General features: G+C 36.5%; 1 protein-coding gene across 6 annotated transcripts in view; it reads left to right on the forward strand.

Annotated features, from left to right (window-relative positions):
* Positions 1–27972, forward strand: part of GOLGB1 (golgin B1) — a 95008-nt gene that overhangs the window by 53690 nt on the left and 13346 nt on the right. For all 6 annotated transcript variants that reach the window (XM_011372107.2, XM_023521974.1, XM_011372033.2 and 3 more), the window contains 5 exons: positions 4495–4609; positions 7100–7173; positions 9606–14791; positions 15681–17595; positions 24323–24501. In XM_011372107.2, coding sequence (XP_011370409.1) covers positions 4495–4609; positions 7100–7173; positions 9606–14791; positions 15681–17595; positions 24323–24501 — 7469 coding nt within the window. The remainder of the gene's footprint in view (positions 1–4494; positions 4610–7099; positions 7174–9605; positions 14792–15680; positions 17596–24322; positions 24502–27972) is intronic.

The raw sequence follows: 27972 nt of genomic DNA on the forward strand, positions 1-27972 counted from the left end.
TTTATAAGTTACCATCTTCTTTTCCCTGGATGTCCTGAGAATTCTTTCGTTGTCATTGATTTTTGATAACTTTAATACAATGTGTCTTGGTGAAGGCCTTTTTGAGTTGAGATCATTGAGTGTTCTGTTGACTTCTTGAATTCCAAGCTCCAGCTCATTCCTTAGATTTGGAAAATTCTTGTCGACTATTTGTCTGAAAATGCTTTCTAGTCTCTGCTCCTTTTCCTCGCCTTTGATAATGCCCATTATTCTTATATTTCTTCTCCTAATGGTATCAGCTAGTTTTTGTATTTCTTTTTCACTATTTTTCATTCTTCGGTTTTTCTCTTTTTCCTTCCAATTTATTTCTAGGTTTCTATCTTCGATATCACTGATCCTTTCCTCCATTTGGTTCACTCTATTTCCCAAGTTTGCTATTTTGTTTTTCATCTCTTGCAATATGTTCTTCATCTCCAGAAGTTCTATTTGGTTCTTTTTGAGTTTTTCAATCTCCTTGCTAAAGAACTTATTCTGCTCAAATAGGTGTTTTTTCAATTCCTGAAATCGTTGATATGAATTGTTTTGGATCTCATTGAGTTTTTTGAGAAGTACCTTCTTTGTCGCATATTTCTATGTTTTAAGCTTATTTTCTGGAGATTTTTCTCTTTCTTTCTGAGCTGCCTTGTCACCTTGGTTGTTCATGGTGTTTAATGGACTATTTCTCTACCAAGGCATTAATGGAAATGTATTCTGCTTTTTTTTTCCAGAAAGGAGATTTATTACACAAAGGTCTCTCTTTAGCCTGTTGCAAAGAAGGCATTTTTTCTTTTGGTTTCCAGTAGGTGATGCCTAAGCCTCTTGGATTCCTGCTTTATATAAAGTCTTAATAATGCCTTTTTTTTTTCATATAGATATTCAATCACGCTCACTGTCCTCAGTCTCAGTCCCTGTCAGTGTTAGCAACAGTTTCAGTAGCATTTGCTCAGATTCCTCTGGGGCTCCCCCTTGTTCAGTTTTGGAGGAGGGGCACGGGCTCTCTGCATTGAGTGATGGGGTCTGTAGCTTAGCCTCACGTTTTGCATAAATGGCTGGTAATAATCAACTGTTGTTTCTCTGTGGTCCCCACTTCTTTGCCATCCATTTCCACTTCTCTGCTTTCCTTCCTGATGCCTGGGCACTGCTGCTAGCCACATGGAGCTCACAGCTCTCCCAGGCAGGGCTGTTCAGGCAACCTGCAGTACCTTGTCCACGCCTCCTCCTCCTGCTGGGAGCTCTGGCTGTGAGAAGCAGCTTCTTTGTTTCTCCCAATCTACTGCCCGACTCCTGGGGTTCTGACCTGTGGTAGCTCTTATGAGCAGATTCCACGCTCAGATGTGTTGGTGTGCAGTTTGGTTTTTTTTTGTTGAGTTTTCGATGTTCAGCTTATTATTGTTTCAAGGGGAGAAGTATGGGGACATCTCTCACTCTGCCATGTTTCTGACGTCACTCCCACCTCTCTCATTTTTGATGTTGATAATTTGTATTTTCTTTCAAGTTAGACTGCACAGAGGTTTACCATCTTTACTGATCTCAAAACCAGCTTTGGCTTCATTGATTTTCTGTTGTTCTCTGTGTCCTATTTTATTGATTTATACTTTGATCTTTGTTATTTCCTTTCTTCTCCTTACTTTGGATTTGATTTCTTCCTAGCTTCTTAAGGTGGAATCCAAGGACATTAGTTTGAGACTTTTCTTATTTGTAATAGAGGCATTTTGTACTATAAATTTCCCCCTAAAATTTGCTTTAGCAGCATCCCACAGATTCTGTTGTGTTTTTTTCACTCAGTTCGAAATACAATTTTTCTTTTGATTTTTTTCTTTGCCCCCTGGAATATTAAGTTTCCAAATATTTGAGGGTAATATGTCTAGAGATCTTTCTGATTTTTAATTTAATTTCATTGAAGTTAGAGCACCTATTTTATATGACTTGCATCTTTTAGAATTGATTATGACTTGTCTTCTGGCAAAGAATATTATCGATTTTGGTAAATGTTCCATATATACTTGAAAATAATGTGTAGTCTGCTGTTGTTGGTTATGATGTTCTATGAATGTCAACCATGTAAGGTTGGTTGATAGTGTTATTCAGATGTACTATATTCTTGCTGCTTTTGTCTACTTATTCTCTCAACTGTTAAGACAGGTATTGAAATCTCAGTTAATAGTTGTAGATTTATCTATTTCTCCTTGTAGTTCTGTCATTTTTTGTATCATGCATTTTCAAGCCATGTTATTGGGGTTTAAACATTTAGGATTTTTATGTCGTCTTGATTAAGTGGCCCATTTATCATTATGGAATAACCTTTTTTAGTCCTGGTGACATACTTTGCTCTGAGATATACTTACTCTGATATTAAATAGCTACTCTATTTTTCTTTTGACTAGTGTTAGCATGATGTATCTTTTTTACAATATACATTCTTAACCATTCAGTCATCTTAGAGTTAATACTGTACCACTTCACTTAAAATGTAGAAACCTTGTAATCATAAACTCTTATACTATTTATACTGTAGGTGCAATATGTATTATATTAATAAAAGATAGGAGCCCCGGACCACAATTTTATTTGTTTATTTATTTAAATTTATTTATTTTTTTTACGGTGACATTGGTTAACGAAATCCAGTAAGTTTCAGCTGTACATTTTAACAGTAAGGCATATATATATTTACATTGTGTATTCACCTCTCATAGTTAGATTTCTTTCTGTCACCACATATTTGACCCCTTTTACCCATCTACCTTCCACCTACCCCTTTCTCCGTACTCTCTGGTAACCACTAGTGTATTGCCAGACCACGATTTTAACATTAAGACTTTCTTCTTTATCCTTGTTTGTGATGTACTTAGTAGTAGTTTTATCTGTAATTTTTCTTGCCTAGCTTTTGTTAAGATCCTTACATGTATAAACTTAATGTTCAACTGTTATTTTGGCTGTTATTTCTTCAAATAATTTTTCTGCCTATTTTGTTGTTTGTCTTATGAGCAGATCTCACTCTCAGATGTGCTGGTGTGCGGTTTGGGTGTTTTTTGTTGAGTTTTAGATGTTCAGCCTATTATTGTTTTAAGGGGAGAGGTATGAAGACATCTCTCACTCCACCATGTTTCTGACGTCACTCCCACCTCTCCCATTCTTGATATTGGTAATTTGTGTTGTCTTTCTTCCTATCTTTTCATTTATTATAAGCATATTTTTCTTTACATCCTGCTCATAGTTATAATAGTGTCTTTAAAATCATTGTTTGCTAATTCTAAAATCTGCATCATTTTTGCTTGGTGTCTGTTGATTGTTTGTTTTGAAAATGGGTCAGGTTTCCCTATTTCTTTGTGTAATGTGTGATTTTGTAGTAAATCCTGAGTATTGTGAATGTTCTGGTCTCAAGACTCTTTTCTGTTATTTCTAAACTGAAGTGTTTTGATTACTTTTTATCAGCCAGCAATTTGAACTCAAACCACAAACCGTGGCCTATGGCAGGCAGCCACTCAAAACTCAGTTGCATTATTTTGCCTTATCTGGATTACTACTTCAAGTCAGCCTTGCAAATGCTTAATTCATTGTTCAGAAGTTCATATATATAATTTAGGCCTCCCCTTGCTGAAATTTTTTCTCTTGCCTCTGATTTCCCTCTTCACATTCTGGCTTTGTTTGTCTCAAAGTCTGCCTTCTCATTCTTCAAGCCAGAAAGACCTGTAGCTTTTCTGTGTTTTACTTGCCCAGTATAATGCAAACTGTGAACTTGCCGCAGGATAAAAGCCATATAATCCTTAAACTCATTCATTCCTTGCAGTTTCTTTAAACATCAAATGAAGGTTTGGGACTAAGTGAGCTGTAAAGACCCTCAAGGTTGAACAATTCTATAATTTTATGAAAAATTATACAGAATAATCCCCTTGAAGGAGAAAAATATATAAATATAAAAAGACATAAAACTAAAGATGTGGCATAATTCGATATTTACTTGTCATTAGGAAAACCAAACAATATGTACGCATAAAAGAAGCACAAGAAAATTTTTACTATACCAGGAAAAAATAAAAACAATTATAATTCTTCCTTTCTTAAAGAGTACATACTACATTTGCCTCTGTTCTTTGAGAGCCTGTCTTTATGTTCAGTCTCTTTCAACTGATTAATTTTTTTATCAGGTAGCATTAATCTAATTTTATAATGTTATTTGTTTGTGGACCTGAAAATGTTCTTTCTTATGCAATAGACTTGGAATTTCTGTCTTTGTAATCTAGGCTTCAGTTTTAAATTGAAAACTCTGCAAATTGGAAGTTTGTGTGAAATATTTTCTCTTTCTAGATAAAACATTTCTTCAAAGATTGAGTAGGCAGGTAAATAGATGCTATTTTAAAAGTATTTTCATAGCTATAGAACTTTTAGGAGACAAAAATGCTGGAGGCAGTCTGGGCATTAATATGAGACTTTTTCAGTGGAGGATCATTAATCTGTTGTCTTTGTGCAATTTAGGTAGTCGCAGAGGAGAATATTACCTTTTTGCAGAAGAGAGTGGTAGAGCTAGAGAATGAAAAGGAAGCCTTGCTCCTTAGTTCTAGAGAGCTGGAAGAACTGAAAGCTGAGAATGGTATGTATAAATGAAAACTATAATTCTCTGTCTTAACCCACAAAAGCCTCTGCTTTTATGACTGTATGTGTATAACATGTAGATTCTCCGATTGTATGATTATAAAGATCTTTCTTAGATAGCTGAGCTGGTAGTTATCGAAGGTATATTAAGTATAGGATTAATACACATTATTTCGAGCAGAATAGCAGTGTATAACATTTTGCAGTATAGGGTATAAATGCTGCAGGATGTCTGTGTTATATTCACTTTGGAGTGGTCAGGGAACCTTCTAGGATGTATGGCTTGAATAGGACCTTAATAAGATGATGAATTTTTAAATAAGTGAAAAGAAGAAAGGACATTCCTGGTAATAAATTTGTGACATGAGGTAATAGAGATCAGTAAAAATAAAGTTTCAAAGGTAGAAACCATTTGCGGTTTCGCTTGTGCTATATACTGCTTAGAACCCTATCAACTAAGGCATTACCTTTTTCAGGAAGTCGACTCTAATCCCCCAAAGTTGAATTAAATGCATTTTTGTGCTTCTGTGACATCTTTGCATTCCTTTAACATGTTAAAATAATCTGCCTTTATGTTTATATTTTATACAATACGATCTTCAAAGGTAAAGTATGAGCTCTTCAAGGGCAGGGGCCATTTATTTTCATCTCTGCTTTGCCAAGAACTAGTATAGTACCTGGCAAATAGTAGCTGCTGGATAAACTTTTGTTGGATTGCATTAAACTTAGCATTTTATCCTCTCAAACTGTGTATGAACAGTTAATAAGAATGAAGACATACTTTCTTCCATTAAAACCTTATGGTTTTAGTAGCATGTAGTTAATAATCTTTTACTGATCTATTTTATCCTAGCTTAACTAATACACTACCTTCTAAGAGTGAGAATGAATACCAAGTATGTACCATTTTTTAAACTCGGAACCCAATATTTCTACTTTAACCATTTTATAGTTCCCCTTAGCTCTAAACTGGGAATTATACCTTTTCTAGACTATTCTCACCATTACTAATATTTTAAGAATACCACAAATTCAGCTCATTATTCAACTCACTCAAAACACTTCTTTGAGACCTTACCCATGATACTTATTTTGCAGTTTTACAAACAGTGCCTGTCACTGTCTTATAGCGCATTATGGTTTATAGGTGTTAAAAATGTGAGTTCCATTCTCCTTGCTCTTTTCTGCAGAGATCACTGGCCTTAAGATATTTTGTATTAGTTTTAGTGTCTCATAGGCAATCTTTGTTTTATATATCACCTTTTGTTCAACTCACCCTTTGTACTTTCATTTCTACTATTGTACTCATTTCTCAAATGATCTTGTGATGTGTCTGAACATATTATATACTGTCTTAAATTCATTTGTTTCATGAACATTCATTCATTCAGCAAAATTTTATGGTGCTTATCCTATGTGCCAGGCACTAACCAAGTTGCTGAGGATACTGCTCTGAACGTAGTAGAGGGGAAGACAGGCCATATATATAAGAAAATTTCAGAGAGTGATAAGTCTTAGGATAAAAATCAAATAGTTTACTGCAAGTGTGCCTGAGGGAAGAGGAAAGCAGCATTAGAGTGGTCAGGGTAGGCCTTTCTAAGAACAGACAAAAAGGGGACAGCCATGCAAAGAGGCATTCCAAGCAGATAAAAGCAGTGCAAAAACCCTGAGGAATGAATAATCTTGATATGTTTGCAAACAGAAGGCCAGTGTTTGGGGGTGAACAAAAAAGGGGAAGCACAAGACAAGGAGGTTTTAGAATAAATGAGGTCAAATCATGAGGGACCATGTAGGTCATGTAGAGACATTTGGATGTACTTTACTATCTTTGTCTTAACCTTTCAGAGGGAGTACAGGCTTCTTGGGGACATGTTAATTCACAATATTTTTATCCTCCAAGGCACTAATACCCTTTTTAGATATATGCATTATAATGGGACATGGGATAGAACTCAGAAGACTGGATTCTGATCCCAGCCCTCTATGGCCTAGCTGTAGGTCATGTCATTTCATTGTTTTCACATATAGTCATAGAGGAGATTGGATAGTTCTCTTCCAGGGCTAAGATTTGATGTCTTTATAAACATATGTGAAAGATTATTGAAGACATTATCAGTGCTATATTAATGCAAGATGTATATTATGAACATAGGATTATGGATAAATTCAGTTTATTGCCCTAGAAGTCCCATCTTATGCCACAGAAATAGCTGCTTCTTGTCACATGCTCTGTTATCCTACTTTAAAGCCCTCTGCTATTTAATTATTAACTCAGGTTAATTATTATCACCTAATAGTACCATTCTATCTTTTATCTTCTCTTGCCATTTCTTTTTAATAAAATACGCCTTTTATCTCCCCTAAACTCTTTTGTCTATTTCTTGCCTTTTATTTTATGCATCTCAAATAACCTCACACACAATCATGCCTCTGTTTTTTCAAACTCTCTACATATGTCTTCTAAGGATCTTTATTTTGTGACTTTCAGAAAAACTATCTTCTAAGATTACTCTCCTGGAGGCTCAGCATAAAGCTGGAGAGGCAGATAGAGAAATCAGTGAGGTAAGTGATGTGTTCTTAAAATAACCAGAATGTGAACTAGATCAAGAGGAGTTAGCTTGAGAGAGAGAGAGAGATTTAAGGAATTGGCTCACACAATTGTGGAGGCTGGCAAATTCAAAATATACAGGGTAGACCAGGAGGCTGGAGACTCAGGGAAGAATTGCAGTTGAAGTCTGAATGCAATCTGCTGGCAGAATTCTCTCTTTTTGAAGAAGGTCAGTCTTTCTATTGGGTAAGGCCTTCAACTGATTGGATGAGGCCCACCTACATTATAGAAGATAACAGGCTTTATTCAGAGTCTACGAATTTAAATATTAATCTCACTTAAAAAAATACCTTCACAGAAACATTTAGAGTAATGTTTGACCAAGTGCCTGGGTACTGGTCTAACCAAATTGACAATAAAATTAAGCACCACACTTATATTCATTCAATACCTTTTATGGGGCCACTGATGCTCTATTCAAGTAATTTTCAAAAGGAACTAAATTTTGAAAATTGTAGCATTATATAGACACTGACAGAGTGAAAATGAGCCTTGTTTGGCCAAGGGGGCGCATATTGTTTTAAGATGCTTAGCAGTAGTGGTGGTGAGAACAATATAACTTAGATCAAAAAAGAATAAGAAAAAGAAAACGAAAACAATCAGAAGGGGAACAAATAAACAAAGAACAATGAAAAGAAAAGGGAAAAACACAGAAATTAAAAAAGGAAGGGTGACAAAGATAATCCCTTGGACTACGAAAGGTGAGTAGAAAAGGTTTATAGAAAGTGTAAGCTCAGCTGAAAGAGGTAGACTAGTATTAAGAGAAAAAAAATGAGAGTGGCTAGAAAGAGATGTGTTCTCTGGTTCTTTGCCCTCTCCTTAGGGGATGACACTGATTTTTTTTTATTGGAACTGGAAAGGTAATTAAGTTCTGTAGATATCATAGGCAGCAACATAGGGTATGACTAAAGAAAGGGAGTGAGTGAAGTGGTATGACTAAAAGTTAGAAAAGAGCAAATAAGAATACTTAGGGCAAGAGACAGAGCCAAGAAGGAGTTAGTTATATTGAAGTCTTCTGGCAAAAGTGATGCCTTGACTGTATCAAGTCTTTAATGTACATAGGAATGGATGAATAGGAATGTGACCTGAAGAAATTATAAAGGAAACTTTTCCCTATTCTGAATACTGTTTTCAGTTTTGGTTTCTAGAAATATGAGTATGAATAATACAGAGAGCGAAGAGTTTTAAATGATTTAAAATAATGCTTATGAAAATCGAGTAGATAACTTTTCTTAAAATAAATAAATCTAAAATAATGAATTTTTTTTCTAATTCAGTGGCTGAGAATGATTCCCAGATAATAGCTAATATTCACTGAATACTTAAGTATGTGCCAGCTTTTGCTGGTAATTGGCAGAGCTAAGATAAGAACTCAGGCAGTCAGGCTGCAGAGCTTGTGCTCTTGGCCACTACATTATTTGACAATCCTATGGGGCTTTTTCTTCCATTAAAGTAGAATTTTTTCTAGGGAAAAAAAAAGTGGTATTGGCAAAGGTGGAGATTTTATTGCATACACTGTCTCCAAATTCATTTAATAAAATACTAATTAAATCTACTATGAGATTCACTGATTTTGTTTCCCTAAAAAACAATTATGGAAGTAATTTATATGGATTGAGCAGTCTAACAGTAATCTTTGTAATAACAACTTTGTTAATATTTTGTCAAACAAGTCCATAGTTTCATACCTAGGCCCCAGCAGAACTCCTTTTTGATTATTTGATCCTGGTTAATTTATCTCAGTCTACAGCAGGTCCTCAAATAACATCATTTAATTCAAGGTCATTTCATTATAACATTGATGAGATGCCATAGGAATTTAACTCTTGTTTATATCAATTAGCCTATGATAAAAATGATTTCTATTTATGTCATTTTGCTGCAGTTCCAACAACCTGTCCATGATGTTGTGAGGACTTACTGTACTTGTTTGATAATCTACTCGTCTGTTAATGGCTGTCTTATCTAATATTTCTCATTTCAATGACATGAATTCTATAACTTCCTCCTTGATATGGGATGAAAGAAAAATTTAATTCTTTCCTGCTTCCCTTTTCATTTTTAAGTAGTTCTTGAGAGAAATAAGTAGGTATTTTAATCTGAAGAAATAAAGTTTCCCAAGTAAGGAATATCTAGAAAACGAGTTCCAGGTTTTCCTAGGTCTTATGAATGTGGTTTGACCTCAGGGCAGGATTGATAGGGTGTTCTCAGAGGTCCAATTTGGAAAATAAAAACTGATTTTAAAAGTATTTAGCAGTTTTATGGTAGAAAAGAGATTTGGACTAAAAAGTTTTAGGTTTCGGAAAATGCACAAAATTCTTTTTTTAGCTAGGCTCTTTCTTATAAAACATTTGATTAAGGCTTTTTCTTTCTTATTTTAAAACAGATCAGCATGGTTGATGTTACCAGGCTCAACAAGAGCAGCTCTTCTGCTGAGGAAAGTAGACAAGATGTTCTAGAGAACACATTTTTTCAGAAACATAAAGAACTGTCAGTTTTATTGTTAGAAATGAAAGAAGCTCAAGAAGAGATTGCTTTTCTTAAGTTGCAGCTCCAGGGCAAAAGGGCTGATGGGGACCCCAATGTCCTTGACCAGAAAGAAATGAAACAGATAGAGAGTGAAGGAATACCTCCAGTCAGGGTGAAAATGTTGCATGAAGATACAGAGCAACATCTTCCCCCAGTGACAAATGAAGAGAGCAGTTTTCCAGCAATTGAAAAAGAAGAGCAGATGAGTGTTGAGCATCAAAATAGAACATCTGAGGAAACACCTTTAAATGACACTGGAATGGAATTGAAATCAACAAAGCAGGGCGATGTTGATAAACTCCCTTCTGCTGTACCAGGTACTTGTCAGTGTCACCAGGACGAATTGGAAAGACTAAAAAATCAAATTTTGGAGCTTGAGATTAGCTTTCATAAAGCAGAAGAAATGTATGAGAAAAATTTAGATGAGAAAGCTAAGGAAATAAGCAACCTAACCCAGGTGATTGAAGAGTTTAAGAAAAATGCCGAAGACACCAACAGTGTATACACTGCTTTGTCTGAAGAAAGAGACCAGCTTCTCTCTCAGGTGAAGGAACTTAGTGTAGTAACAGAATTGAGGGCTCAGGTACAACAACTGGAAGTAAACCTTGCAGAAGCAGAAAGGCAAAGAAGACTTGACTACGAAAGTCAAACTACTCATCATAACTTACTTACTGAACAGATTCACAGTCTCAGCATAGAAGCCAAATCTAAAGATGTGAAAATTGAAGTTTTACAGAATGAACTGGATGGTGTGCAGCTTCAGTTTTCTGAGCAGAGTACACTGATCAAAAGCCTGGAAAGCCAGCTGCAGAAGAAGGAAAGTGAAGTGCTTGAGGAGGCAGAACGTGTGAGGGATATCTCAAATAAGATGGAAGAACTTTCACAGATTCTTTCACAGAAGGAACTTGAAATAGCAAAAATGGATCAACTCTTACTAGAGAAAAAGAGAGATGTGGAAACCCTTCAACAAACCATCGAGGAGAAAGATCAGCAAGTGACAGAAATCAGCTTTAGTATGACTGAGAAAATGGTTCAGCTTAATGAAGAGAAGTTTTCTCTTGGGGTTGAAATTAAGACTCTTAAAGAACAGCTGAATTTATTATCCAGAGCTGAAGAGGCCAAAAAAGAGCAAGTGGAAGAAGATAAAGAAGTTGTTTCTGGCCTTAAACATACTTACAATGAATTGAGCCCAGCAGAGCTAATAAGTAAAGAAGAGCTTCAGCGCGAATTAGACCTTGTAAAGAAAGAAAGTGAGCAGAGAAAGAGAAAGCTCCAGGCAGCTCTTATTAACAGAAAGGAACTTCTACAGAGAGTCAGTAGATTAGAAGAGGAATTGGCCACAATGAAAGATGAATCCGGGAAAGAGATCCCATTCACTGAGTGTGAGAGGAGAGAAATGGAGGAAGATAAAGAAAGTAAAGAAGAGTCAGAAAAATGTGTGATTTCTAAGTGCCGAGAAATAGAAATTTCTTTAAAACAGACAATATCTGAGAAAGAAGTAGAACTAGAGCATTTAAGGAAGGATTTGGAAGAAAAAGCAGCAGCCAAAGAAGAGTTACAGGCTGTGATCAAACAGATGAATCAGAACTTGCAAGAGAAGGCAAATGAAATAGATTTACTCCAAGCAGAAATCACTGAGCATCAAGCAATTATCCAGAAGTTAACCACAAGTAACAAGGATGCAGGTGATGGAGACTCAGCAGCTGTAAAAGAAGTAGTTAGTAGTCCACCTTGCACTGGTGGTATAGAACACTGGAAGCCAGAACTGGAAAAAAAGATATTGGACCTTGAAAAAGAAAAGGAGCAACTCCAAAAGAAGCTACAGGAAGTACTAACCTCTCGCAAGGTGATTCTAAAAAAGGCACAGGAGAAGGAAAGACATCTTAGGGAGGAGCTAAAGCAACAGAAAGATAACTATAATCACTTGCAAGAACAGTTTGACAAGCAAAGCAAGGAAAATGAGAACATCGGATACCAGCTAAGGCAACTCCAGATTCAAATAAGGGAGTCTGTAGAGAGAAAACTTCCAGACACTGACCAGCAGAACCCAGACTCTCCTGCTCAAGGTTTAGAAGAACCTTTATTCAAAGCCATAGAGCAGCAACCTGCCCCGCCTATTCCAGAATCAAACTTGTTCCCAGACTGGCCTCATCCTGAGGATGTAAATGCTCTTCAGGACAATACTTCTATTGCTCAAATTAAGGCCCAGCTCAAAGACATAGAGGCTGAGAAAGAGGAGTTAGAATTGAGAGTGAGTTCTACAACAAGTGAACTTACTAAAAAATCAGAAGAGGTATTTCAATTACAAGAGCAGATAAATAAACAGGATTTCGAAATCCAAAGTCTGAAGATAGCATCCCATGAAGCTGAAGCCCGTGCAGAAAGCCTGAGGCAGAAATTGGAAAGCAGTCAACTAGAAATCGCTGGATTAGAATGTTTAAGAGAATTACAACCTGAACTAGATGAACTGCAAAAACTCATAAGCAAAAAGGAAGAAGAAGTTAGGTCCCTTTCTGGACAGCTTGGCAAGAAAGAAGAAGCCCTTACTAAAGTACAGACAGAGATGATAGAACAAGAGGATTTAATTAAGGCTCTGCATACACAGCTGGAAATGCAAGCCAAAGAACATGATGAGAAGATAAAGCACTTACAGGTAGAACTTTGTGAAATGAAGCAAAAACCGGAAGAGATTGGAGAAGAAAGTAAAGCGAAGCAACAAATACAGAGGAAACTGCAAGCTGCCCTCATTTCCCGAAAAGAAGCACTAAAAGAAAACAAAGGTCTCCAAGAGGAGTTGTCTTTGGCCAGAGATACCATTGAACACCTCACAAAGTCTTTGGCAAATGTGGAAAACCAAGTTTCTGCCCAAAATAAAGAAAAAGATATATTCTTAGAAAAGTTAGCTCTTCTTCAGGAAGAAAGAGACAAACTCATTACAGAAGTGGACAGATCATTAATGGAAAATCAAAGTCTCAGTGGCTCTTGTGAAAGTCTGAAATTCGCTCTGGAGGGTCTTACTGAAGACAAAGAAAACTTAGTGAAGGAAATTGAATCTTTGAAATGTTCTAAGATTGCAGAAAGCACTGAGTGGCAAGATAAACACAAGGAGTTACAAAAAGAGTATGAAATTCTTCTGCAGTCCTATGAGAATGTTAGTAATGAGGCAGAAAGGATTCAGCATGTGGTGGAAACCGTGAGGCAAGAGAAGCAAGAACTGTATGGCAAGCTAAGAAGCACAGAAGCGAACAAGAAGGAAATGGAAAAGCAGTTGCAGGAAGCTCAACAGGAAATGGAGGACATGAAAGAAAAGATGAGAAAGTTTGCTAAATCTAAACAGCAGAAAATCCTGGAGTTGGAAGAAGAGAATGACCGGCTTAGAGCAGAGGTACATCCTGCTGAAGGTTCATCTAAAGATTGTATGGAAGCACTTCTTTCTACTAATTCCAGCATGAAGGAGGAACTAGAAAAGGTCAAAACAGAGTATAAAACCCTTTCTAAGGAGTTTGAGGCTTTGATGACTGAGAAGGACTCTCTAAGTGTGGAAGTTCAAGATTTAAAGCATCAGATAGAAGGTAATAAATCCAAACAAGCTAGCCTAGAGGCCATTGAGAAACATAACCAAATGCATATCACTGAAGAGGCAACACAGCCTGTCCCAGAGGAGGCTAATGAGCAAGACTCTTTGAGTATGAGCACAAAGCCTGAATATTCAGAATCCATTCTACCAGAGACCAGTGCCAAGCCTGACATAGGTGAGAATGTCAGCTCACATGATGAAATTAATAACTACTTACAGCAGATCGATCAGCTCAAAGAAAGAATTGCTGACTTAGAGGAAGAGAAACAGAAAGAAAAGGAATTTAGCCAGAATTTAGACAATGAGAAAAATGCTTTACTGAGTCAAATATCAGCAAAGGATGGCGAACTAAAAATGCTTCGGGAAGAAGTAACCAAAATAAATCTGTTAAATCAGCAAATCCAAGAAGAACTTGTTAGAGTCACCAAGCTCAAGGAGACAGCAGAAGAAGAGAAAGATGATTTAGAAGAGAGGCTTATGAATCAATTAGCAGAACTTAATGGAAGCATTGGGAATTATTATCAGGATGTTACAGATGCCCAAATAAAAAATGAACTACTAGAATCTGAAATGCAGAACCTTAAAAAGTGTGTGAGTGAATTGGAAGAAGAAAAGCAGCAGTTAGTCAAGGAGAAAACTCAGGTGGAGTCAGAAATACGAAAGGAATATTTGGAGAAAATACAAGGTGCTCAGAAAGGACCTAGCAATAAAAACCATGCAAAGGAACTTCAGGAGCTGTTAAAAGAAAAGCAACAAGAAGTAAAGCAGCTGCAGAAGGACTGCATCAGGTACCAAGAGAAAATTAGTGCTCTAGAGAGAACTGTAAAGGCCCTAGAATTTGTTCAAACTGAGTCCCAAAAAGATTTGGAAATAACCAAAGAAAATCTGGCTCAAGCCAGTGAACACCGCAAGAAGGCAGAAACAGAATTAGCCAGCTTCAAAGTACTGCTAGATGACACTCAAAGTGAAGCAGCAAGGGTCCTAGCAGATAATCTCAAGTTGAAAAAGGAACTTCAGTCAAGTAAAGAATTAGTTAAAAGCCAAATGAAACAAAAGGATGAAGATCTTGAGCGAAGACTAGAGCAAGTAGAAGAGAAACACCTGAAAGAGAAGAAGAATATGCAAGAGAAACTGGATGCATTGCGTAGAGAAAAAGTCTACTTGGAAGAGACATTTGGAGAGATTCAGATTACTTTGGACAAGAAAGACAAAGAAGTTAAACAACTTCAGGAAAACTTGGACAGTACTGTGGCCCAGCTTGCAGCTTTCACTAAGAGCATGTCTTCCCTCCAGGACGATCGGGACAGGGTAATAGATGAAGCCAAGAAATGGGAGAGGAAGTTCAGTGATGCTATTCAAACCAAAGAAGAAGAAATTAGACTCAGAGAGGAGAATTGCAGTGTTCTAAAGGATCAACTTAGGCAGATGTCCATCCATATGGAGGAATTGAAGATCAGCATTTCCAGGTAAATGAGTAATAATTATTTTTGCTCTTCAAAAGGTATTGGAGGCAAGAAAGTTTCTAAACTGTCTCTTTTCCCTTTAATATTATGAAACAAATTTTGGCTTAAATTCCCCTACTAGATACAGTCTCTTGCTTGTGCCTGCCCTCCTTCCCTCTCCCGCTCTCTCCCCGTCTAGCCTTTTCTCTCACTTTCTCTCTCTCTATCTCTGCATATGGCTTTCAGCTACACCTCTATTAACATGAAAAATTCACATCTGCTTCTTTTGCCATCTTTCTGTTGAGATCTAGACTTCTTCTTTTGCATTTCCATTTCCACTACTCTTGTCTGGGTTTGTACCATGGTATTCCCAAATTATTCCCTTAGCTTCCTAAACGATATGCTCTTTGCTCTTCCTCATATTCCATATCAGTTCATACTGCATATGCCTGTTGAAGTTATTTTCCTCACATTCCAATTTTATATCACTTTTTAAATTCAAGCACTAACCATGTCCCCCACACTTTATACTCCTCTACTTTTAATAGTATGCTTATGCTCTGAGATGGGTTTCCTTATTGTCTCTTACACCAAGATTTAAGGGGCCAGACATTAGCTTGTCTAGAGCAAAGTAAAGCAATATAGGAGAAAATAGTACTTTCTAGAGTGTACAAAACCATGTCACTAAAATAAGCAACATACTTTGGAGTTTATAATTTAAATATATGAATCATTAGGTACAGATACCTTTAATACAGAGCATTCAGTAGAACTAATATCTCTTCATTAAAAAGATGAACACCTTCAATTATGAATATTCATTTGTAGATCTGAGTACATGTTGTACTATATGTTTCTTAAGTATCAAGCAGTTTTCCTTGAAACCTGCAATTTATGACCTCTTTTTTTCTAGGCTTGAACATGACAAGCAGATTTGGGAATCCAAGGCCCAGACAGAGGTCCAGCTTCAACAGAAGGTCTGTGATACTCTACAGGGGGAAAACAAAGAACTCTTGTCCCAACTAGAAGAGACTCAACATCTGTACCACAATTCTCAGAATGAATTAGCTAAATTAGAATCAGAACTTAGGAGTCTCAGAGACCGGTCGACTGATTTAAATAACTCTTTGGAAAAATGTAAGGAAAATAAAGAAAATTTGGAAGGGATCATAAAGCAGCAAGAGGCTGATATCCAGAATTGTAAGTTCAGTTATGAACAGCTAGAAACTGATCTTCAGGCCTCCAGACAACTGACCAATAAATTGCATGAAGAAATAAACATAAAAGAGCAGAAAATTATAAGCCTGCTTTCTGCCAAGGAACAGGCAATCCAAGTAGCTGTTGCTGAACTGCATCAGCAACATGATAAAGAAATTAAAGAACTGGAAAACCTGCTGTCCCAGGAGGAAGAGGAGAATATTGTCTTAGAAGAGGAGAACAAAAAAGCTGTTGACAAAACTAATCGGCTCATAGAAACACTGAAATCCATCAAAAAAGAAAACATGCAACAGAAGGCTCAGTTGAACTCCTTCGTGAAATCCATGTCTTCTCTCCAGGATGACCGAGACCGCATAGTAGGTGATTACCAACAGCTGGAAGAGAGACATCTGTCTGTAATCTTGGAAAAAGACCAACTCATCCAAGAGGCTGCTGCTGAGAATAATAAGCTTAAGGAAGAAATTCGATGCTTGAGAAGTCATATGGATGATCTTAATTCTGAGAATGCCAAGCTGGATGCAGAACTGATCCAGTATAGAGAAGACCTGAATCAAGTGATATCGAGGAAGGACTATCAGCAAAAGCAACTCCTTGAAGCTCAACTTCAGCAGAATAAAGAGCTGAAAAGTGAATATACTAAATTAGAAGAAAAGCTGAAGGAGTCTGAGGAAGCAAAGGAGAATCTGCAGAGGTCCTCTACTGCCCTACAGGAGGAGAAACAAGGTTTATCTAAAGAGATTGAGAGCTTGAAAGTATCTGTATCCCAACTAAAGAGACAGTTAGCAGCCTTGCAAGAAGAAGGTACTTTAGGACTATTTCAGGCCCAATTAAAAGTAAAAGAAGAAGAGGTACAGAGGTTAGGTACTACTCTTTCTTCTTCTCAAAAGAAAATTACAGAACTAGAAGAGGAATTGGTTCATGTTCAGATGGAAGCTGCCAAGAAGGTAGATGAAATTGAAGATAAAATGAAGAAAGAATTAAAGCATCTTCATCATGATGCAGGGATAATGCGAAATGAAACAGAAACAGCAGAAGAAAGAGTGGCAGAGCTAGCAAGAGATCTGGTGGAGATGGAACAGAAATTACTCATGGTCACCAAAGAAAATAAAGATCTTACAGCACAAATCCAGTCTTTTGGAAGGTCTATGGGTTCCCTACAAAATAGTAGAGATCATGCCAATGAGGAGCTTGATGAACTGAAAAGGAAATATGATGTCAGTCTGAAGGAATTGGCACAGCTGAAAGAAGAACGGGGCCTCTTAAGCAGAGAAAGAGAGGTTCTTGTTTCTAAAGCTGCCTTTCCAGTGAATTCCACTGAGGATAACAGCTTGCCTCACCTTGAGAAACTTAACCAACAGCTTTTATCCAAAAATGAGCAACTGCTTCACTTGTCTTCACAACTGGAAGATTCTTACAACCAAGTGCAGTCCTTTTCCAAGGCTATGGCCAGTCTACAGAATGAGAGAGATCACCTTTTGAATGAACTGGAGAAATTCCGCAAGTCAGAGGAAGGGAAGCAGAGGTCCGTGGCTCAGCCTGCAACCAGCCCACCTGAAGTACAGAGTTTAAAAAAAGCTATGTCATCACTCCAAAATGACAGAGACCGACTAGTGAGTGACTAGTTTTCTCTCTGATCTTTGAGAATTTTTGAACCTTTATTTAAGTTAATTTACATTTCTGTAGAAAAGGATAAGCAGATTCTTACATAAGTATCTGGGCACTCTGGGACAGTATTATATATGCCAGGGGTTCTGTTTGGTCTTAGAGAAACAGAAACATTATTTAAATTACTTTAAATCTACCATTACCATTTTTTTTAATTGCAAATTTCTTTTGCAAAAAACCTCTCCATTGGTTATACAAAGACTAAGAAATGGAGAGCTATTTTTTATATTGTTTTACACAACACACACTTAAATGTTTTCAGATTTTGTCATGGTTTTACTAAAAGTATAGGGATCATTCACTGCCTTCCTATAGTGACAGTTTAGCAGTAGATTATCTCAGAAAATTAGGAGTAAAGAGGACTCAGTTTATCACATACATATCTATCCTAATTTGTCCCAAAAAAGTTACGTGTAAAAAGGGTTCATTTAAATAAGTTTAAATGACTAGTAAAATCTTATTTATAAACTGAACCATTGACCCACTTTAATACCCAACTTTTTTCAATCAGAGAGAAAGATGAGGACCTCTAATGCTTAACTTTGCTGCTGTTTGTAAGATCCAGTAGTGTAATCCAGGTCTTTTATTCCCAAAACTTCCAGATCAGTAAGATTCAGAGGCAAAGAACTATATGAGCCAAGCCAGGTCAGGGGATTCTGCTTTGTGACATTCCTCTCTTCACTTTCTTGACAGTCTCTTAATTCTGTCAAGCCCATGTACTTAGGCCAAAAAGGAAATAAATTGAGCTTTAAAATGCTGGATTTTTCCATTTAAAAAAGTGACCCATGCTCAGAATCTGAAAATTCTAGTTTTTAAGATTAACTCTAGTGAAAAGATCATTTTCCCTAACTGTAAAGTCTTATGCAAACTTTTCTTTTTCTTTGTAGGTAGTGTGTTCATTCATATTACACTTAACATCCAATATTTATAGACAGTCTTTTGCCTTTTGTACTCAACAAAAGCCACCTATCCCCTTGCAGCTATGGCTTTGACGCAACACAATTTATGTGTTTTTGTTTATATTTTTAAAATAGTTTTCATTCAGCTGACTTTGTCTTAGGAGCTTGACTTTTTGTCAGTTGCTTTCAGAATGCAATGTACAGGTTTTTATCAGGCAGTCTGTACCTCAGAGCTATAATTTATGGCATGCAGATGTTGATTATCTTTTAAGTCAAAATCGGTTTCCTGGAAGCTATTAGGATAGAATCTGAATTATGTTTCAATCAGTAAATTGCTTTACTATTCTTATCTATTATACATACTAGGACTAAACTTTCTATCTCTCAGCCCCAGTTCCACATTTTTGTCTGCTGGATATTTACAAGCCATGCCAGCTTTTAAAATTTTTCCATATTTCTATAACTCATAGTAATATTCCTTTGTTTCCTAAGGTTCATAACTGTGATTTTATTTCATTTAATCATCAAAGTCTTTCATTTCGTTATTCATAATGTGCTTCACATATCTTTTTTCTTTCCATCAACATCTTGGGTTAGGTCCTTGACACCTTACCTTTAAACTGTTATGATATTGCTGCTCCCAGTTTGTCACCTCTCCACTTCATTGTATATATCACTGCTGAATAAATCTTTCCAAAACTCTACTTTCTTAGTACTGCACTACTCAAAAACCTTGAAAAGTTGTACTATCTCTAGATGAGGCTTAGGATTCAAACCTCAATCTGACATTTAAGACCCTATAATTTGTCTTTAGCTTTCTTTTCAGACTTCCCTTTTACTGTTCCCCTATTCATACTCCTCATTCCAGCCAAGCTGATCTACTTGTTATACAATAATCGTACCTAGTACTTACCCATATTACCATCTTGTCAATCAAAATGACCTCTGAATTTTCCTTTTTTGGGCAAATATCTCTCACTTTTTAAAAGTCACCCTAGAGCTCAAATCCTCTGGTTACATTTCCAGATCACTTGATTGATTGTCTGTTACCTTATATTTGTACTTCCCTAGTACTTTTCATTTGTCCCATAATGCCTTATTTGTGTACATGTCTATGTGTGTTTAATTTCTATATACTTATTTTTTATTTCCCCAATTAGATTGTAAGCTTCTTGTAATGTCATGTCTTATACTTGTTTGTATTTCCCATGGTCTTTAGCATAGGGGTAATTAATTAATCATATGATAGACAATAAGTTGTTGGTCATTCCCTATATTTGTGATTGTTACTGAAAACACTATTTTCTCCATTTTGTAAAACTGTCATGTAGGGGAGTTATAAGAACTTTTGAGACTGAAGCTTTTACGTCTGCCATGAAAGAATCATAAAGCCTAGGCAGGATTATAAATAACATTGAAGACCTGACAGTGTGACTCATTGATACTACATTCATAACTCACTGCTGAGGCCCTTCTGCATACTTTCTAAATGCATTGTTATCTGTCCATCATCCATTTCTTTCCATATATCTTGTTCTCAGTCTATCTCATGAGCATTGAAGTTTCTAGTCTCTCAATCATTGGCTGCTTGTGTGATAAATATGGGAGATACCATGTATTTCAGCCTTTATCGGTTTAAACATTCAGCCTAAGCCAGCAGTGTATCACCTCTGCCTAAACTACTCTCTCTTTCTTTTAGGACCACCCCAGAGATGATTTAGGTCTGAAAGGGACTTAGGCTACTTTAGTTCTCTTCTCTACTTAGTCAAGGGGAAGTTTCCAAAAAAGAGTCTAAGGGCTCAAGTGGCAGGATTTAGCCCAAGGGATTCTACTAGAGCATAACAGACAACTCTGAAAACATTCTAGAGTTTTCATTTGCCTATCTGCCTAAACTTCCTTAGGACTTTCCCAAAGTAAATGAAGCACTTATACAATTTCTACCTAAAGAGTGGAGAGCAAATCTCTAGCAGGGCCTGTATTTGTTTATGTTCCGTTCTGAAAATGACTTGAGGTAGCATATTAAAATATGAACAGTTTTTCAGGATGTAAGAACTGTGAAGGAAGAGAAAATGAGGACAGAAGAGAAAAAGATTAAACCGGAGTAAGTTTAGTGTTTCAAGGAGATGTCACACTGTCTTTTACTCTTTGTTAGAACAATGAGCCACTAATTAATTGCTCTGAGCTTTCTGGCAGCCATCAGAAATAGGGAATTAAAAAACCATGTGCATGAATTGCAGTGTCCATATTTTAGGAAAGGGGAAGAAAAAAAAACTACTTGTTCAGTATAAGAATAGTTATTTTTTAAGTATTGAGGCCTACAAAAAATTTCTTCTCTATTTCCATAGAGAAGACACTATGAAGCTGTGAAACACCCTTTATTTTACTTAAATATAGTAATGTGTCTTATTATTAAAAATGTCTTACATTTTCTGATGATCTGGTCTGTTCCAAGGATAACATTGAGAGTATCTGAACTAGAGGAGTGAGTTGATTGCATTAAGAATATATATTTTTTTGCTTTCAAATAAAAAAACATGTTTTTATCTTATTAATGAGTCACTAAATTCTACAGTGTTCAGTAAGAAAAACAAACAGTAGCACCCCCAACCCTGTTTCTCTCTCTCTGAAGGCAATTCGTTTTTAGATTATTATTTTGGTGTTTCCTTAGTATCTAAATATCATACTTATAGTGCATCTTGGCTTTTCATTCTTTGTATTAGTTATCAATTTTCTTTTATGCCAACAGGATTTAGTTCTCTTTACTCCCTTTGCTTCCACAGTGTGTACGTGTGTATATGCATAGACACATTTCACACGCATACATAGATGTGCAATTTTAATATACAACTCCTCTTTTCTCCTGATGTAATTTCATTTTAATTTTGGTTAAATCAATATTCAGTACTTAGATTTTTATGACAACAAATGGTATTATATCTATAAAAGATGTGTTACTTTTCCTTAACATCTTTGTTTTTCTTAGAGTTAATAACTGTGGTTTTGTTATTGTTACTTACTTAGTTTTCTTTGTATTTATCAATAAATTTAAACCAAGACTGCTATTTATCCACATCTCTCAAGATGTTTCTTTTTATCAATTTCATCTTCATGAAGAAAATTCTCCTGGAGTCTCTGACTTGCTCTTATATGAACAGTTGCCCTGTACTCCTAAGACACAGTTTTCATCCTAGAATATCTCCTTTTACCTTTCTCCTTTATTAGATCTTCTGTTCTTTACATTCTGTGTCTGCCTTGTCTTGGTTTTGTGCTATCATTTTGATGGCATAAATCATTCAGTAGCTCTCTTAAGATATGTAGGAGGTAAATTTATTGAAAATATCATTTCATTTCTCATACCTGATAGTTTGGCTGGATACAGAATTCTAGGCTGAAAATAATTTCTCTTCAAAATTATGAAGTCTTTGGTCTGTTGCCTTTTAGCTTACATTGCGGTTCAAGGTCCAAAGCTACTCATTCCTGATCCTTTGTATGTGAGCTGTTTCTCTCTCTCTCATCTTTCATCTTTTATCTCTTGTTTCTCATCTCTCATTTCTGTCTCTGGAAATATATAGGATCTCTTAGTCTCTGTGTTCTGAAATTTCATGATAATGTACTTTTTGGTTTCAGTCTGTTTTCATTCATCATTCTGTCTAGTCTTTGGAATATAAGCATTCATACTCATCAAATTTGGGAAATCTTTTTATGTCTTACTATTCTTCCCCCCACCCCCATTCTTTTTCTTGGTTGTCTTTTTTCTGAGAATCCTGTTATTTAGAATTAGGATCTTCTGGATTAGCTCTTTAATTTTCTTGCCTTTTCTGTTCTTTTTGCTGTGCTTTGGGAAGATTTCCTCATCTGCATCTTTTGAACCCTATACAGAGGTTTTCTTTTTTTCTATCATGTTCCTAATTTCCAAGGATTCCTTTTTTTCACTTTTCCTTGTCTCATGGATATATGTTCTTATCTCTCCAAGAACGGTCGTGGTAGTTCTGTTCTTTGAAGTTTTCTCATAATGAGTTTTCCTTTATAATTATTTGTTTCTGCTCTCATGTTTCTAATTTCCAATGTTCTCTCAAATGTTTGAGTATATTACATTTTTTCCCCTGCTAAAGTCCTCCAAATTACTCTCCTAGTTTCTTTTCATCTCTGCTTTAATATTAGCTATTATTCAGGTGAGGGTTAATCCTTGGTTTACTCTTCATGTTTAAGGGTAGGGTGGAACTTACCAATTCTCAGTTTTATTGCAGTATGATCATGCTGAGCTTTTTGTGTATAGTGCCCATGTTGATGTCTTTAGTTCGTCTGGGGCCAGTCAGACTTTCTAGAGAAGACTTTTCATTTCCTGCATGGAAGGTAAAGACCTGTATGCCAGCACTCTCCAAGCTGAGTAGAGGAAAGGCTTTAAGCATTCAGAAACCATACATTCACTTGCTCACCCTTGCTTTAGAACAATACCCTTGTTTTCAGTTGTGCCTGTTGTTCCATCGTCCAGAAACACTTCTTTTATCTTTTCCAGCGAATAAAACTCTAGTTGTCTGTTGGGGTAACAAAAAGTGCGAAGCTGCGGAGGGTACCTAGGGATGCAGTTATTTCTTAAGCAGCTTTCATCTAATCCTCCTTATTTCAGCTACCACCTCCTCCCTACCCCCATCACTATCTTTTCCAGAGGTACCTGGTGCTGTTAATTCCTGAGACTTTTGAAGATTCTGCAGAGTAAGTTCTATTGGTTCTTGGCTTTCCCTACTGCCAGCTTAAGATTTGGCTTTTCTGGATCTGTTAAGTCATTTACCACTTATGCATCTGCTTTTCAGCTTCCAAAATTAATTTTGTTGCTGCTGACCCCTCTCTTGTTCTTTCTGTTCTTGTGTTTTATGCTTTAAAAAAATAATGTCTTTATTGTAGCTTTAGTAATGTTTACAGAGTGGGTAAAATAGATGTGTGTTCAAGGCACTTGTTTTTACCCAGATGTCCTGATGTTATTTCTTACTACCAAGCTTTTAATGAGTATTAGGAATAAAGAGTTTGAAGATATACCTGGACTGTAAATGGGCAGTTTTGCTAATTAAAGGCAAGTCCATCATCATCATATCATCATTATCATCATCATCACTAACTTTATGTGTGTAACACATTGTTTTTATTTCTCATAATCTTATGAGAGGCACTATAATTATCTTCAATTTATAAGTGAGGGATATTAAAGCTTAGAGAGTGTGAAGAACATGCATAAGGTCACACGACCTGTGTGGGTAGGATTACTAACTCCAAAGCCTAAGGACTCTTAACCACTGGGCCTGGGCATCACTGCCTTCTCCATAATCAACATCAGCTAAGCTAGAGTTAATGTTGACATACAAACGAGGAAGTTTAGAAGCCTAACCAGGGCACATGGCTAAATAGGAAGCCAGTCTATGTTTACACTTTTTGTTCTAGGGAGTTAGCACCCACAAAGAAGCTGTAGGTCCCTTATGTCTATCCCATGCCAGAGTTGTAGATGGAGAGTCTCTTAAGACCTTGGGAGCAGGGGGCAGGGGTTGAAGTTACAGGAATGATCAAACCCTGCAGCCTCGATGGCAGCGCTGTGGGGTGCTTCCCACCAGCCTGGCTGCATGTATTTCACCATTTTAGAGATTCATGCTGCAGTAATATGTCAATGGACTATTAGGTGTTGGTAGTCTGTTGTAGTGTCTGACTTAGTAGGGAGCTGCTGATGACTTATAGCCAGGTGAATGAGATGTGATGAATCACCCTTTTACTTTCCCTTTGGTTAAAGCTGAAAGAATTGAAGAATCTGCAGCAGCAATACTTACAGATTAACCAAGAGATCACTGAATTACGTCCACTGAAGGCTCAACTTCAGGAGTATCAAGATAAGACAAAAACATTTCAGATTATGCAAGAGGAGCTCAGGCAGGAAAACCTCTCCTGGCAGCATGAGCTGCATCAGCTCAGGTATGATAATCACTGCTTTTTGAACCTTTTCTTTCAGTTTTCTTTTTAACTTTATTATGAAATAGAAATATATAGGAAGTTGCAAGAATAGTACATAGAGCTCTCATGTACCTTCACCCAGTTTCCTCCATTGATAACATCTTACATAACTTTAGTACAATATCAAAACCAGGAAACTGACATTGCTACAATTCAAAGACCTTATTCAGATTTCACCAATTTTACATTCATTCGAGTATATATGTATATAGTTCTATGCAATTTTATCAAATTGCAGATTCATGTAACTACCACCACAGCCCTAGTATACAACTGCTCTATTGCACAAATATGTCCCTCGTGCCACTAGTTTATAGCCACACTCTTTCCCCTCCCTCCCACTCCCTCATGCCTAATCTCTTCTCCATGTCTATAATTTTATCATTCTGAGATTGTATTATAAGTGGAATCATATAGTATGTAACCTTTTGAAATTAGCTTTTTCCACACGTCTTAATGCCCTTGAGATCCATCAACTTCGCTGTCTGTATCAGTAGTTTATTCTTTTTATTGACAAATAGTATTCCATGATGTAAGTGTACTGCTTTTAACCATTCACCCATTGAAGGACATGAGTATTGTTTCTAATTTTTAGCCATTATAAACAAAGCTGCTGTGAGCATTTGTGTATAGATTTTTATGCAGACAATAAATTTTTACTTCTCTGAGATGATTAATTGCCCAGAAGTGCAAATACGAGGCTGTTCGGTAAGTGTAATGTTTAGTTTTTTTAAAAACTGCAAAACTATGTTTTAGAATGACTGTACCATTTTATATTCCTACCAGCAATATATGAGTGATCTAGTTTCAGTATCAAATGCTACATCCTCATCAGCATTTGATATTATAACTATATTTTAGTAGATTTTAATAGATATATAATGTGGTTTTAATTTGCATAAGGGTTAGTAATGGTGAACATCTTTTTATGTGCTTATTTGACATCCGTATATCCTTTTTGATGAAATATTTGTTCATGAGTTTTGTCCATTTTCTAATTGGGTTGTTAATTTTTTACTGTTAAATTTTGAGAGTTCTTTATGTAGTGTAGATACAAATTCTTTGTCAGATATGTGGTTTGCAAATATTTTCTCCCAGTTTGCAGGTTATCTTTTCATCCTTCTCAACAAGGTCTTTTTAATTTTGATGAAATCCAATTTATTTATTATTTTTCTCTTTATTCAGATTCAGTAATTTTTATTCTCATATCTTCAAGTTCACTGATTTCTTTCCTTCATCACCTCTATTCTGCTATTGAGCTCATTGAGTTAGCTTTTATTTTGGATATTGATTTTTCAGTTCTAAAATTTCCATTCAGTTCTTCTTTATATTCTCTCTTTCTTTGCTGTAGCTTTCTCTATTTTCATCTGTTTCCAGTGTGTTATAATTGCTTGTTGAAACATTTCTATGATGGCTGCTTTAAAATCCTTGTCATATAATTCCCGCAAGATCTATGTCATCTCTGTGTTATATAGTCTGTTAATTTTCTTGTCAATCAAGCTCTGATTTCCCTGATTCTTAGAAAGTGACATCCTTGGTTCTTAGTGTGATGAGTTCAGTTGTATTCTGAACATTTTGGAAATTATGTTACAAAACTCTCAGTCTTATTTAAATCTTCTGCCTTAGTGGACTTCCACTAACCCCAGCAGGGAAAGAGGAACACTGCCACTTTACTGCTAGGTGAAGGGTGAAGTCTACCGGGCTCCCCAGTTAGCCTCCATCGATACCTCAGAGGGAAGAGGCACCCTGATATTGGCAGGAAGAGGTGGACGTTCTGGCTCTCTACGAGTACTCCAATGACAGCACAATTAGTGGGGAGGGTTGCTTCATTACTGTTAGATGAGAAAAGTCATCCAACCTCCATACATGGCCTCTGTTGATACCACTGGAAGCTGTGGAGAGGGGCACCTCATTCTCAGAGGTCAGTGGTGAAAGCCCAAGCTCCCCACTCAGTCTTCACTGACACTGCAGAAGAGTGGTTAAGGAGGGGGACCTTGTTACCTAGGTAGTACCCAAAGTCCAAACTTCCCCCTTGGCCTCTTCTGATAATGCCTTCGTAGGGACAGGGAGGAATGCTTCATTACCTCGTTATGGGTAGAGGTAGGTGTCCAGGTCTCACTTATTTTCTCCATTGACACCACAGTAGGGATGGGGGCAGTCAGAGGCAGGTGCCTCTTTACCACTGGTTGGTCGTGACAGTCTGGGGTACACACTTGACCTCTTCTGATACCACCCAGCAGAGAGGGTGAGGTGTACCTAGTTATCTCCAGGCAAGGTTGTAACTAGCCAGTTCACTAGGATTTTGTTAATGGGGGTGGGAAGGTACTGTGGTTTTTCCATGGTGTTCACGTGGAGTAGAGTGGTTAGTATCATTAATCATCTCACTAGGCTGTTCCTTCCTGGTCTTTTGACAAGAGAGAACAAACTTTTTTTGGCACTCGGTGTTTCCAGGTTATATGATTCTCCAGCACATAGTTGGGGTTATATGGAATTAAAAACAAAACGAAACAAAACAAAAACAGTGACTTTACCTCCATGTCTTTCCTCAAGTACTGGGATCCCTACCTAGCTCGTCAACCTTCTTCTCTCCATTTTTCTAAGTCTCCTTATGTTTGTTTTTATATATAATTCCCAGGGCTTTTATCTATACTCTGGAAGAAATAAGGAGAACTGCATCTACTTTAGCTCATCTGAATCCAGAAATCCAAGCCCTGTTCTTTTAAAGAAACAGGTGAATAACAGTGCTATGTGACACTATCAGGGCATAAAAAAATTAAGATAGGAACTGTAATTCTGTTTGGTTTTTAATTCAGTGTTTCTAACAAATTTGATCAAAAAAGAAAAGGTAAAGAGTAAACACTTAATAGTATAGAAAGACAGGTCCTATTGTCACAACCGCATTGTTGAGTCTTTATTACTGTTTAGCTTAAGATGGTGATGCCACCTTATTAAAATCAAACCCAAAGCTTTCTAACTTTGCTGCTGAATGGAGATTCTCCATGCTGGAAAGTGCTGCTGATCAAGCAGCACCTGCTTTGGCTCACCAACTGCTATAAGATAACCACAGGCAAGTGAATACAGAGAAAACTGAGGTGAAGTCTAGATCCTTATCCTGCTTTCACAGGTGACCAGGATGATAGCTATCAACATAGTAAAATAATTTTTGTAACAACCATAAGAGAGTTCTTGATGTATAGAAAAGATTTGTTTCTTCACAGATCCTAGATGAATAAGTACTTTACTAATGTGATATTTCAAAATAAACCTTAAGCAAAGTTTATAGAGCAAAACACTTTTTAGAAGTTGGCGTTTAAGTTTTCTGGAGTAAAGTTATATCTTAAAGATTTTTCTGTTTTAACATCATTATTGACTTTCTTATAAGTGAATGTATATCAGACTCATTCCACGAAGTTGGCAGCTTCCCCAGATGAT

This window comes from Pteropus vampyrus, unplaced genomic scaffold (assembly GCF_000151845.1).
Source record: "Pteropus vampyrus isolate Shadow unplaced genomic scaffold, Pvam_2.0 Scaffold1, whole genome shotgun sequence".
Taxonomy (NCBI): domain Eukaryota; kingdom Metazoa; phylum Chordata; class Mammalia; order Chiroptera; family Pteropodidae; genus Pteropus; species Pteropus vampyrus.